General features: G+C 49.6%; 1 protein-coding gene across 7 annotated transcripts in view; it reads right to left on the reverse strand.

The window, feature by feature from the left end:
• The window catches only part of exd3 (exonuclease 3'-5' domain containing 3), a 1,321,659-nt gene that overhangs the window by 832,696 nt on the left and 474,240 nt on the right, over nt 1-14,723 (reverse strand). For all 7 annotated transcript variants that reach the window (XM_072488031.1, XM_072488030.1, XM_072488028.1 and 4 more), the window contains one exon: nt 8,957-9,010. In XM_072488031.1, coding sequence (XP_072344132.1) covers nt 8,957-9,010 — 54 coding nt within the window. The remainder of the gene's footprint in view (nt 1-8,956; nt 9,011-14,723) is intronic.

A 14,723-nucleotide genomic window follows, 5' to 3' on the forward strand; every position in this document is an offset into this window, starting at 1 on the left:
AGCCATCGGAATCGAATGTTTCCCCAGAAACTTTTGTAAAGCTTTTGTCATCTGTTCGAATAAGGTATCCTTATCAGTAAACTGAACTCCTATCAAAACCAGGAACCATGTTGCTCACTCTAGCAGTCAAGTAATTTAAAGGCCAACACGGACTGTGGAAATTCCAGATTGTGTTTCTGCAGCCTTTTATATAGTCTGCCAAATTCCATTATATCGTCTTCCATGGAGATATCCTCCATTTTCCGGAACTTATCAAAATCCGACCATGCTTCATACGCACTTAACAAGTCATCTTTGTTATAAATCTTATCCATATAATGTAATAAAGTCTCCAGACCTTCTTCTGAGTCTAACTCTTGCAATTCCAGCTCAGAAAGCACTTTGTTTCGGATTTTACTGCCATATGGTAGAGAAAGAGCCAATGCCATACCTTGTTTTCTCTTTCCCAAAGCAGTTACTTTAGTCCACATAACTACTGCACTTCTCCATTGGTCGTACCATTCCCTTTCAGAAAATAAGGGAGGATAGTCATATCCAGCCATCTTTATCCTGGGTTCAGCCATGTATCTTTTTTTTTCCCCTTCTCACTCACTCCTTGGTTTGATCAGGAAAAGTTGTTTCTTTCAAACCTTCACATTTGCACAGCAACCATCCTCTGCTACCAATTGTTAGACGTTTTAGTTGCTGTGAAATGAAGAGTCTAAAGTTCGTGTTCCTTTTCACCAAACACCATTTATTTCACTTCCACAGCCTCTGCACAAAACTCTTAACACACCACCTGACAGAGCCCACCTGAAGCCCCTTTACATATCAGTGTCAATTAATGGATACTTAACATAAATGAGACAACTAATTGCAATGTCTCTTAACCTATTACTTAACACACGGTTGTTTAAAGGTCGCATGTACCACTCAGCTGTTAGTTGTGACAAAGGCAAGGAGATTTTTCCATGTTTTTCTATGTTGAACACGGTGTTGAAAGGTCGGTGATTGGGTGCAGGGAGCTATGATGCAGGAAGGAATGTATGGGTAGAGGGTGAAGTTTGGGTGTGATGGAGGGAGTGGACTGTGGGTAGGTGATATTTGGGTGCAATGGAGGGAAGTGTGATGGAGGCAGGAGAGTGTGAGTAGAGGGTGATGTTCGGGTACAGGGAGGTGTGATGGAGGGAAAGGCCCAGTTTCCTGGGTGTAGAGGGGTTGGGGAGTGAAGATCAAGGCAGTGATTGAAAGATGAATGAAGGGCATATATGGTGTCGGTGGTGTCAATGGTGGAGTTCTGAGGATCGAATTGAAGGTGCTGGAGGAAGAGCGAACACTTACGGTCAAAGAGGGAAGTTGCACTCAGTATGGGGACAGGTCCAGAATGAGAGTCATGTACTGGAAGGTCTCACGGGTGGGACACAGTAGTGAACAAAATCATGGAGTAAGATAACGGGAGGGTTGAGGGTTAGAGTGCGCATTGGGATGGTCGCAGATGTAGGAATGGTGCAGTGAGCAGGGAAATGGTGATTGAACCTAGGCTAATGAGAGAGGTTCAAGGGAAAGAGGGGAGAGGAAAGGTTATCTTGAGTGGGTCAAGGGTTATAGGGAAAGTGTAAGGGTGACAGGAAGAGGGTAGAAGTTACACAATCTCGTTTTGATTGTAACATGCATTATTGTCTAGACTCACTGAAAACACATGTTCAGTTGCAAAGATTGCAGGACGGTTTAGGAAGAGGATTGTTTTTGCATTCGGTGGAATGAATTTTGTGCATATTGTGCACCAGGCATACACTGCTTTGGGCCCCAAGTGCTGGAAAATGGGATTAGAATAGTTAGTTGGTTATTTTTGACTGGTGCAGACATCACGGGCCGAAGGGCCTTTTCTCTGCTGTAAACCACTATAGCTATGACAACTGGCCAATTAAAGGGACTCTAATAATTAGTTAAATGGTTGAGAACCATGGACAAGCATATTCTCACATGTATGTCTGCCCTCTTCACACAGTGCAATTACTGCCATAACAGTGCAGCTCCTGTGACTTCAGGAGCAGGGGGACAGAATGTTCAGGAAAGCTCTTGCTTTCCAACAATGGAGGCTGCAAGGCCAATAGCAGAAGAGGGAGAGGCTAGTCCGGACACAGACATCCAGGGAAGACATCGGCGAAGGTGGGTCAATGCATCCAGAGGAAAAGAACAAACTATCTCCAGTTGTCAGAGAGACATCCCAGGAAATGGTCACTGAAATATTTCCATCGTGCAGCCACGTGGATTTGATGAGAGCCCCATTTCAGAGGCCCTCAAGGTTGCAGCAGTACTCAATGCCAGGCCGCAACAGGCAACACATGTGGTATCTTACATGTTGCCACAGAGGTGCATAATGGAGATGACCATTGCCCTGTTTAATTTATCCACGTGAATTTTATCCACGTCACCACTAATGAAGGCAGCCAGGCTGCAAGGTCAGCCATGCTCGGTGTCACTTCTTGGTTTCCTTGATGCAAAGCGTCATCAACTGCACTCATGTGGCTTTGGAAGCCCTCTGGGAACAGCCAGCTGCATTTGTAAATCATAAAGGGTTTCACTCTATGAACGTGCAACTGGTGTGTGACCACAGGAGAAGAATAATGCAGCTGTGCTTTGTTTTCCAGGGAGCTGTCAAAACACGTATATCTTGCGTGACTCAGACTCCTCGTGTTTGGAAGCCTCAGCCCTGGTTGATGGATGGATCCTCGGTGACACAGGCTATCCCTTGTATACAGAGCGGATGATGCCACTGAGGCATCCCCAGAACGAGGCAGAGGAGTGCCACAATCAAGCTCATGCCTCCACCAAAGCCATTATAGGGCACACCACTGGACTTCCACTGCCTCGACCAGTCCGGAGGGGTTCTAGAGGTTGTCAAATAGTTGTGGCCTGGTGTGCACTGCACAACCTGGCATTGCAATGCAGATAGATGTGCTGGGACAAGAGTACAAGGAAGGTCAGCGCTCCTCAATGGGAATCTCCCCCAGGGCATACAAAGCTATGGGCCAAGTGCTGGAAAATGGGATTAGAATGATAAGGTGGCTATTTTTGATTGGCGCAGATGGGCCAATGGGCCAAAGGCCAATGTCCTTTTCTGTGCTTTATGATTCTGTGACTCCATAAATCCAAATTATTCATGCCAGGACCATGGACAGGCATGCAAGGGATGCCAGAGCCAACCTGATCAACACAAGGTTCACAATGCTTCTGCATGACCATCCCTCCATTACAAAAACTTCCTGGGGTGGAGACCTAGTCCTGCCATCCACTCATGCCAAGTAAACTTTAACTCTGCATCCCTTATCACCTAGAATAGAATGGGGAGCAGGCGCTTGATAGCGAGTGCTGACACAAAGAACAACTTTGGTGTACATGGATATCCACGTGACAATCGGTCTTGCCCAATTATTCTGATGCAGCCCCCTCATTCCAGTGATGTGAATACAACTGCACCTGTCTCATATCTAGCTGCTGGAGGTTAAGGGGACCAATATCTTCCAGAGTGCATAATCCAGTTGTGCCTGTATTGAAAGCAATGTTCCACAGAAATAACAATTTACCTGAACATTCGATAAAGGATGCACAAACACACAACACATTTCATTCAGGAATAATGTCTTCCGCCTTATCTCTTCTCTGCTCATCATTGGAATAAACATGGGACAGGCTCCAAAAAGTCTGAATAATTACAAACGATTGTAGAAAACAAATTATAACAAGTGAAACAGACATGGAAAAACCACCCATGCCACCTTAGTGCTCATAGTTCTTTTCCTTCTTCTATGTCTCGATGCAGCCCTGACATCAACAGCTGAGGTGGAGGCAGCCTGCGCAGTATCATGGCCCAGTGCCTGGATAACTGTAGCGTGCATCCTTTGGAGGCATAAGGTCTTGATGACTCCAGTGTACTGGGGGTCTTCTGCATTGATGCAGAGCTGACTGCCTTTGCCTTGCTGGCTGGAGCTGTTGGGGTCAGTGGTGGAGGAGATGAAGAGACACAGCTAACCCTGTGGTTATCCTGAGATGAAAGCCCTGGGGCAGCTGGCATGTGCTCCTCCTTCGTCTGGATGCACAATGGCACCTCCCTGTCTCACTGAGAGAAAGGGACTCCTGGAGGGAGGTCCAGGGATCCCAGCTCCTTCTCATCTGGCCAATGCTGCACTGAGCCCATGGCTAGAATGATGGAATCCAGGTCAGAGTGCTCAGCCTGACTCTCCATGATAGCCATCATCCTCTTCATAATGAAGCCATGAACTCAAATTCTGGGAGGCAGCAGAATTCATGGCTAGCATGGAACCCTCCCTATCCTGCGCAAAGCTGCACATAATCACTAGCATCTTCCCCTAGTTTCTCCTGCATGTTCAGCAGGCTTCTTGTCACCGTGATTAGAGGCCTGTCATCAGTGTGGGGTTGAGCAAGGGTCTAGTTCCCAGCAGTCATCCTCCGATTGTCTGTGGACCCAGCTGTCACATCCTCCTACAGCCAATGGGATGTGTATCTGGTCACAAGATTGTGCTCCCAAATTCACATGCGTGGGTGTAACTGTGCTGGTGGAGGTGGATGATGAGACAGGTGACGATCCTCCAGGCACTGATTGCTTCATCCCCAGAGGTGGATTTTTTGACTGGCTGAAGCCGGGTCATTGGACAGTGATGATCTGTGGTAAATAACAAAAAGAGCGAAGATCTTATGAGGAAAGTCTGAGGGACTTGAGGCTGTTTTCGTTAGAGAGAAGAAGGTTAAGAGGTGACTTAATTGAGGCATACAAGATGATCAGAGGATTAGATAGGGTGGACAGTGAGAGCCTTTTTCCTCAGATGGTGATGTCTAGCACGAGGGGACATACCTTTAAATTGAGGGGAGATAGATATAGGACAGATGTCAGAGGTAGGTTCTTTACTCAGAGAGTAGTAAGGGCATGGAATGCCCTGCCTGCAACAGTAGTGGACACGCCAACACTAAGGACATTCAAATGGTCATTGGATAGACATATGGACGATAAGAGAATAGTGTAGATGGGCTTTAGAGTGGTTTCACAGGTCGGCGCAACATCGAGGGCCGAAGGGCCTGTACTGCGCTGTAATGTTCTATGTTCAATGAATCAGATTAAAAATGACCAGTTTGAAGCCTTTACATTTCATCACATCCATCTTGCACGTCCATTTGCCATCAACAGGATGATTACTTCATCTTCCTTACTCCTGGCCAGTCCAGCCTTACCAACTGCCACCACCCGCACTCACTCCCTCCAGCTCCTCCCTCCAGTTGTGGAACTCCTCCTGCTGTGTCTCTTCTCCCTGCCATTGTGGCTCTGCTTGTCCTGAACGACAACATACAGAGTCAAGTGACATCAAACTCCCTTGGCTGCATCAATCCCTGTAACACATACTCGCCTCCAGCCTGTCATTCACATTTTGCAGTCAAGCGCACACAAATGGCAAACTCCCAGATGCTTTGGCTTTAAGTGCAATGTGGCAGTAAAGTTGATGAAGCATTCATTCTTCTGGCATAGTGACCCATTTGCACATACACATTATTTTAAAAAATATATATTTTATTCAGGAAATTGGATAAACAAACAAATCAAACGAAAGCAGAGGTAAAATTATACAACGTAATAAATAATCAACATCCAATAACCCCCCCCCGCCATCTCACCCCTTCCTCCCATCTGACTCCCATTTTAACCCCTTATTGCACCCCCACCCCCTCTGCTGACATGTCAATCCTCCTTAAAGAAGTCAATGAACGGCTTCCACCTCCGAGCGAACCCATCGACCTACCCCCTCAGGACGAACTTGACCATCTGCAGTCCAAAGACGTGCAGATTAGGTGGACTGGCCATGATAAATTGCCCTTAATGACCCAAAAAGGTTAGGAGGGGTTATTGGGTTACGGAGATAGGGTGGAAGTGAGGGCTTAAGTGGGTCGATGCAGACTCGATGGGCCGAATAGCCTCCTTCTGCACTGTATGTTCTATGTTCTTCAGCCTCAGGAATTCCGCCAGGTCACTCACCCACATCCCCCCTTTCGACGGCTCCGAGTCCTCCATTCAAACAAAATCCATCTCCGGGCTATCAGAGGGGCAAAGGCCAAAACATCGGCCTCTCTCGCCCCCTGGACTCCGGGTCTTCTGACACTCCAAATATCACTACCTCTGGATTCGGACCCACCTTCACCCCCAACACAACGGGCATTACGTCCGCAAACCCAACAGAACCCCTTTAGATTCGGACATGTCCAAAATATGTGGACATGATTCGCGAGTCACCCCGTGCAGCGCCCACACCTATCCTCTACTCCCTCTAAGAACCTACTCATCCGCACAGCCATCCTGTGCGCCCTGTGGACTACTTTAAACTGTATAAGGCTGAGCCTCGCACACAACGAGGACGCATTCACCCTCCGCAGAGCCTCATCCCACGCCGCGGCCTCCACCCCCCACCCCCCCCCCCCAGCTCCTCCTCCCACTTGCGCTTAATAACCCCCACGGGGGCACCCTCCCAATCCATCAGCTCCTTGTAGATCTTGGACACCTTCCCCCCTCCATCGCCTCCCTCGACAACATCTTATCTTGCAACCCCAAGGGAGGCAACTCAGTAAAGGACGGCAAATCTTGCATCACAAAATCCCAGACCTGCAAGTACCTGAAACCATTCCCCCTGGGCAGCTCATACTCTTCCTCCAGTTCTTCTCATTTAGGCTGCCCCCCGAGAACAGGTCCCCGAATTGCTCAATCCCCGCCTGCCGCCATTCCCATCCAGCCCCCCCTGGTGCAAACCTACGATCATCACAGATCAGTGCCCACACCAAGGCACCCTCCAGTCTCAAATGCTGCCTCCACTGTCCTCATACCCTCGAGGCTGACACCACCTCTGGGCTCACAGAGTACCTGGCTGGTGGAAACCCTCAAGGCCGACACCGCCTCACAGAGTACCTGGCTGATACGCTCCACAATGCTCCAGATCCTTGTCCTTTTCCAATATCAGGGAGATGGATGCCTATGACAGTGTAGGAGGGAGTCCCCCCTCGCCCTCGCCTTATTGAATGCCCTCACCAGCAGTGGCCCCAGGTCCCACCAAACTTTTCATAAATCTCCACTGGGAACCCATCTGGGCCCGGAGCCTTCCCTGCCTGCATCACCCCCATACTCTCCATCACCTCCCTCAACCCAATAGAGGCCCTCAATCCCTGCACCAACTGCTCGGCCATCCTGAGAAACACCAGCCCGTCCAGGAACCGCCGGATCCCCCCCCCCGCCCCCCCGCCAATCCCCCGAGCGGGGGCTCCGACTCAAACAACCTCCTATAAAAAGCCTCAAACACCCCATTCACCCCTACTGGGTGCAGCACCACCCTTCTCGTTCCACCCTTCACTCTACCAAACTCCCGTACCACCTCCTGCTTCCGCCTTCTTCCCATACTCATATACTGCCCCCCTGGCCCTCCGTAGCTGCCCTACCGCCTTCCTCGTGGACACCAAACCGAACTCCATCTGGAGCCTCTGCCACTCCCTCAACAATCCTGCCTCTGGGGCCTCCGAATACCTCCTATCCAACCTCAGAATCTCTTCCACCAGCCTTGCCATCTCTGCCCATTCCGCCTTCTCCCTATGTGCCTGAATCAAAATTAAACTCCCTCCTAGCCACCGCCTTGAGTGCCTCCCACTGCTTGGCGGCTGTGACTTCCCCCATATCGTTCAGCTGCATGTGCCCCTGAATGGCGGCCCTCACCCACCTCCTCATCCGCCAACAGCCCCACCTCCAGCCTCCACTGCAGGTGCTGGGCCCCTCACTCACAAATCCACGTGGTCAGAGACAACAATCGGCGAATACTCCGAATCGACCACCCCTACCAACAAACATAAAAAAGTCAATCCGGGAGTATACCCTATTCACATGGAGAAATATGAAAATTCCTTCATCCTCAGCCTCCCAAACCTCCCCGGGTCCACTCCACCCCCCATACAATTCATAAACCCATTCAACTCCCTCGCCGTCGCCGACACCTTTGCCGCCCTCGGGCACGACCTGTCCAAACTTGACTCAATAACTGTTTTAAAATGCCCCCCCCACATGATCAACCTGTGCGAGTCCAGGTCAGGGATCTTCCCCAGCACCCATTTTATAAAATCCACATCATCCCAATAACAGTGGTTAGCACTGCTACCCCACAGTGCCAGGGATCTGGGTTCAATTCCGACTTCGGGTGACTGTCTGTGTGGAGTTTGCACATTCTCCCTGTGCCTGTGTGGGTTTCCTCCCAATGCCCTGGTTTCCTCCCACAGTCTAAAGATGCGCAGGTTAGGTGGATTAGCCATGCTAAATTGCACCTTAGAGGGGGATTGGGCCGAGGTCGGCTGGTCTTTTGGTGGGTCACTGCAGACTCGGTGGGCCAAATGGCCTCTTTTGTGCACAGTAGGAATTCCATGATTCTATAGATCTCAGATAAGTAGATTGGCAATTTTGAGACATTGCATGGGTTTAGTGAGGTAGAGTTGGGTGTTGTCAGTGCACATGTGGAACCTGACCCACATGTACATCTCAATATCCTGGGCTGAAGTCAACCTCAGGTGTCAGAGATTATGGCAATGTATGTTAAACCCATCCATTGCTCCGCGGCTCGCTTCATGCAATGATTTAGAAGTATGCCTAATCGCTGCCAGTGCCGTGCAAACGTCAAGCTTATCAATAGCAGCAGGCATCATGTTCTCATGCCCTCCCCATGCACAAGCTTCTCCACTACACTCAGTCTCATTTTTCCTGAAACCCCATCAGAAGGTAATGATAGGAATTGGATTTTTCAGTACACTTAGAATTTAGTTAAGCTAAACTTACCATTACTCAATGAAGACTCATTGGGAACTGGCAGATACTGGGATTTGTATTGTTCTTTTGCTCTCCTCTTCCTACCTCTTAAATTTCCAAACATAAATGTAGCAGTCTGCTTACCTCCTCCATATCCAGCTGCGGTTGCAGGTTCAACTTTATACTCAGTAACACGGCCTGGGGATGAATGGAACAAACATATTCAGCATTTTAAAACAATGCCATTGATCAGTGACCAATAAACAGTCAATATTGGAATGTACTTTGTTTAAGGTGGAACTGCCAAGCATATTCTCCTTATTGTGACAGTGTGGGTTGTGGACATGTGCTAGAGAGGCCCAGTTACGCAGTTCCTCACTCCATTCTGAATCAAGGCTGGGGAGTCAGAACACTAACCTGCGAGCAGAGGAACCAACCAGCGCAGGGACTACCCGCAACCCCTGGGGCAACCAGCCCAGTGACTTGAATGAGTGAAGGACTCACAAGCTTGGGAAATGGAGGAAGTTATTCATTTGGCCACTTTTTAATGCCAGTGGCTTATTAATCTAAACATCATTGCTGCACTCAAACACTCGTTATACATCTCACCTGAAAAACTTTCGTTATTTTCCCCCTTGATAAAATCTTTGCATTCACTGGTCACTGGAGATCACACTGACTTTTTAATTCCTATTTACACAAAAATGACCAAATTATCCCAAATCATCTACTGAGATGAGTGTTCACTGTGAAATGACGATCCACACCCAGAGTTACCCATCACAGAAGCACCAAAATATTCCAGACACGGTGGCAGAATTAGGCATTTTGAAAGGATGGGACACTCCAACATCAAGTGTAAGTGTCAGAGCAGCTAATAGCAGACAGTTCCTGTCAGAGAGAGCAAATCACAGCAGACAGTTCCTGTCTGAGAGCAAATCACAGCAGACAGTTCCTGCCTGAGAGGGAATCACTGTAGACTTTCCTGTCAGAGAGAGCGAAGCACAGCAGACAGTTCCTGACAGAGACAGCAGATCACAGCAGACAGTTCCTGTCTGAGAGATAAGCACAGCAGGCAGTTCTTGTCTGAGAGTGAATCACAGCAGACAGGTCCTGTCTGAGAGTGAAGCACAGCACACAGTTCTTGTCTGAGAGCGAAGCACAGCAGACAGTTCCTGTCAGAGAGAGTGAATACAGCAGACAGTTCCTGTCAGAGAAAGTGAATCACAGCAGCCAGCTCCTGACAGAGAGAGTGAATCACAGCAGACAGTTCCTTACAGAGAGAGTGAATCACAGCAGACAGTTCCTGTAAGAGAGAGTGAATCACAACAGGCAGTCCCTGCCAGAGAGAGTGAATCACAGCAGACAGTTCCTGTCAGAGAGAGTGTATCACAACAGACAGTTCCTGTCAGAGTGCGAAGCACAGCAGACAGTTCCTGACAGAGACAGCGGACAGTTCCTGTCTGAGAGCGAAGCACAGCAGACAGCTCCTGTCAGACAGAGTGCATCACAACAGACAGTTCCTGTCAGAGAGAGCAAAGCACAGCAGACAGTTCCTGACAGAGACAGAAGTTCCTATCTGAGAGAGACGCACAGCAGACATCTCCAGTCAGAGAGATTGAATTACAACAGACAGTTCCTGTCAGAGAGAGCGAAGCACAGCAGACAGTTCTTGACAGAGACAGCAGATCACAGCAGACAGCTCCTGTCTGACAGCGATGCACAGCAGACAGTTCCTGTCTGAGAGCGAAGCACAGCTGACAGCTCCTGTTTGAAAATGATGCACAGCAGACGGTTCCTGTCTGTGAGCGAAGCACAGCAGACAGTTCCTGTCTGAGAGCGAATCACAGCAGACAGTTCCTGTCTGAGAGCGAAGCACAGCAGACAGTTCCTGTCAGAGAGAGTGAATCACAGCAGACAGTTCCTGTCTGAGAGCGAAGCACAGCAGACAGTTCCTGACAGAGAGAGTGAATCACAGCAGACAGTTCCTATCAGAGACAGCGAATCACAGCAGACAGTTCCTATCAGAGACAGCGAATCACAGCAGACAGCTCCTGTCAGAGAGAGTGAATCACAGCAGACAGTTCCTATCAGAGACAGCGAATCACAGCAGACAGCTCCTGTCAGAGAGAGTGAATCACAGCAGACAGTTCCTGTCTGAGAGCGAAGCACAGCAGACTGCTCATGTCAGAGTGAGTGAATCACAGCAGACAGTTCCTATCAGAGACAGCGAATCACAGCAGACAGCTCCTGTCAGAGAGAGTAAATCCTGTTTGAAAATGATGCACAGCAGACGGTTCCTGTCTGTGAGCGAAGCACAGCAGACAGTTCCTGTCTGAGAGCGAAGCACAGCAGACAGTTCCTGTCAGAGAGAGTGAATCACAGCAGACAGTTCCTGTCTGAGAGCGAAGCACAGCAGACAGTTCCTGACAGAGAGAGTGAATCACAGCAGACAGTTCCTATCAGAGACAGCGAATCACAGCAGACAGTTCCTATCCGAGACAGCGAATCACAGCAGACAGCTCCTGTCAGAGAGAGTGAATCACAGCAGACAGTTCCTATCAGAGACAGCGAATCACAGCAGACAGCTCCTGTCAGAGAGAGTGAATCACAGCAGACAGTTCCTGTCTGAGAGCGAAGCACAGCAGACTGCTCATGTCAGAGTGAGTGAATCACAGCAGACAGTTCCTATCAGAGACAGCGAATCACAGCAGACAGCTCCTGTCAGAGAGAGTGAATCACAGCAGACGGTTCCTGTCTGAGAGCGAAGCACAGCAGACAGTTCCTGTCTGTGAGCGAAGCACAGCAGACAGTTCCTTTCTGAGAGCGAAGCACAGCAGACAGTTCCTGTCTGAGAGCGAAGCACAGCAGACAGTTCCTGTCTGATGGCGAAGCACAGCAGACAGTTCCTGTCAGAGAGAGTCAATCACAGCAAACTGTTTCTGTCAGAGAGCGAATCACAGCAGACAGTTCCTGTCTGAGAGCGAAGCACAGCAAACAGTTCCTGTCTGAGGGCGAAGCACAGCAAACAGTTCCTGCCTGAGAGCGAAGCACAGCAGACAGTTCCTGTCTGAGAGCTTAGCACAGCAGACAGTTCCTATCTCAGACCGAACCACAGCAGACAGCTCCTGTCTGAGAGCGAAGCACAGAAGACAGTTCCTGACAGTGAGTGAAGCACAGCAGACAGTTCCTGTCTGAGAGTGAAGCACAGCAGACAGTTCCTGCCTGAGAGCGAAGCACAGCAGACAGTTCCTGTCTGAGAGTGAAGCACAGCAGACAGCACCTGTCTGAGAGCGAAGCACAGCAGACAGTTCCTGTCTGTGAGCGAAGCACAGCAGACAGTTCCTGTATGAGAGCGAAGCACAGCAGACAGTTCCTGTCTGAGAGCGAAGCACAGCAGACAGTTCCTGTCTGAAAGCGAAGCACAGCAGACAGTTCCTGTCTGAGAGCGAAGCACAGCAGAGAGTTCCTGTGTGAGAGTGAAGCACAGCAGACAGTTCCTGTCTGAGAGTGAAGCACAGCAGACAGTTCCTGCCTGAGAGCGAAGCACAGCAGACAGCACCTGTCTGAGAGCCAAGCACAGCAGACAGTTCCTCTCTGAGAGCGAAGCACAGCACACAGTTCCTGTCTGAGAGCGAAGCACAGCAGACAGCACCTGTCTGAGAGCGAATCACAGCAGACAGTTCCTGTCAGAGAGAGTGAATCACAGCAGAGAGCTCCTATTTGAGAGCGAAGGCACAGCAGACAGTTCCTCAAAGAGAGAGTAAATCACAGCAGACAGCACCTGTCTGAGAGCGAAGCACAGCAGACAGTTCCTGTCTGAGTAAAGCACAGCAGAGAGTTCCTGTCTGAGAGTGAATCACAGTAGACAGTTTCTGTCAGAGAGCAAAGGACAAAAGACAGTTCCTGTCTGAGAGTGAATCACAGCAGGCAGTTCCTGCCTGAGAGCGAATCACAGCAGACAGTTCCTGACAGAGAGAGTGAATCACAGCAGAGAGCTCCTGTTTGAGAGCGAAGGCACAGCAGACAGTTCCTCAAAGAGAGAGTGAATCACAGCAGACAGTTTCGGCGGCGTGAGAGCAGCTGGTTAGTCAATTTCAGCGGGTGCATTGCGGAAGGAGGTTGCTGGGAGGTAAGTCAACCTTTAAAAGCACTTCTCTTTGCAGGGGCAGGCCAGTCGATTTCGGCGGGAGAACAGCTGGTGAGTGGTGAGTCAGTTTCAGCGGGAGCATTGCGGAAGGAGGTTGCTGGGAGGTAAGTCAACCTTTAAAAGCACTTCTCTTTGCAGGGGCAGGCCAGTCGATTCCGGCGGCGTGAGAGCAGCTGGTTAGTCAATTTCAGCGGGAGCATTGCGGAAGGAGGTTGCTGGGAGGTAAGTCAACCTTTAAAAGCACTTCTCTTTGCAGGGGCAGGCCAGTCGATTTCGGCGGGAGTGGAGCAGGCTGGTTAGTCAATTTCAGCAGGAGCTGAGAATTTTTCTTTTTTTTTTAAAATTAGTTTTTTAGGCGGGATCAGGACGTCGACCCGCGGACGTCTGGGAAGACCCTCACCAATAAATTCTGGTGGAGAGGAAACCCGAGACACTACACGTGTAGTGTCTCCCACCCGCCCTCCTCCTCTAACCTAATAATAAAACCCATTGGTCTGAGGTAAGTACCATATTTTTATTATATTATTATTATTTTTTATAAAAATTTAATTTAGTTGTTAGCCAGATCTTGGTAGAAAGTTAGAGGAATGGCAGGGAAGGGAGTGCAATGTTCCTCCTGCAGGATGTTTGAGGTGAGGGATGCAGTTAGTGTCCCTGCTGATTTTACCTGCAGGAAGTGCTGCCATCTCCAGCTCCTCCAAGACCGAGTTAGGGAACTGGAGCTGGAGTTGGAAGAACTTCGGATCATTCGGGAGGCAGAAGGGGTCATAGATAGCAGCTTCAGGGAATTAGTTACACCAAAGATTGGAGATAGGTGGGTAACTGTAAGAGGGACTGGGAAAAAACAGTCAGTGCAGGGATCACCTGCGGTCGTACCCCTGAGAAACAAGTATACCGCTTTGGATACTTGTGGGGGGGACGACTTACCAGGGGTAAGCCATGGGGTACGGGCCTCTGGCACGGAGTCTGTCCCTGTTGCTCAGAAGGGAAGGGGGGAGAGGAGCAGAGCATTAGTAATTGGGGACTCTATAGTCAGGGGCACAGATAGGAGATTTTGTGGGAGCGTGAGAGACTCACGTTTGGTATGTTGCCTCCCAGGTGCAAGGGTACGTGATGTCTCGGATCGTGTTTTCCGGGTCCTTAGGGGGGAGGGGGAGCAGCCCCAAGTCGTGGTCCACATTGGCACCAACGACATAGGTAGGAAAGGGGACAAGGATGTCAGGCAGGCTTTCAGGGAGCTAGGATGGAAGCTCAGAACTAGAACAAACAGAGTTGTTATCTCTGGGTTGTTGCCCGTGCCACGTGATAGTGAGATGAGGAATAGGGAGAGAGAGCATTTAAACACGTGGCTACAGGGATGGTGCAGGCGGGAGGGTTTCAGATTTTTGGATAACTGGGGCTCTTTCTGGGGAAGGTGGGACCTCTACAGACAGGATGGTCTACATCTGAACCTGAGGGGCACAAATATCCTGGGGGGGAGATTTGTTAGTGCTCTTTGGGGGGGGGTTTAAACTAATGCAGCAGGGGCATGGGAACCTGGATTGTAGTTTTAGGGTAAGAGAGAATGAGAGTATAGAGGTCAGGAGCACAGATTTGACGTCGCAGGAGGGGGCCAGCGTTCAGGTAGGTGGTTTGAAGTGTGTCTACTTCAATGCCAGGAGTATACGAAACAAGGTAGGGGAACTGGCAGCGTGGGTTGGTACCTGGGACTTCGATGTTGTGGCCATTTCGGAGACATGGATAGAGCAGGGACAGGAATGG

The sequence above is a fragment of the Scyliorhinus torazame genome, chromosome 22 (genome assembly GCF_047496885.1).
Source record: "Scyliorhinus torazame isolate Kashiwa2021f chromosome 22, sScyTor2.1, whole genome shotgun sequence".
Lineage (NCBI taxonomy): Eukaryota > Metazoa > Chordata > Chondrichthyes > Carcharhiniformes > Scyliorhinidae > Scyliorhinus > Scyliorhinus torazame.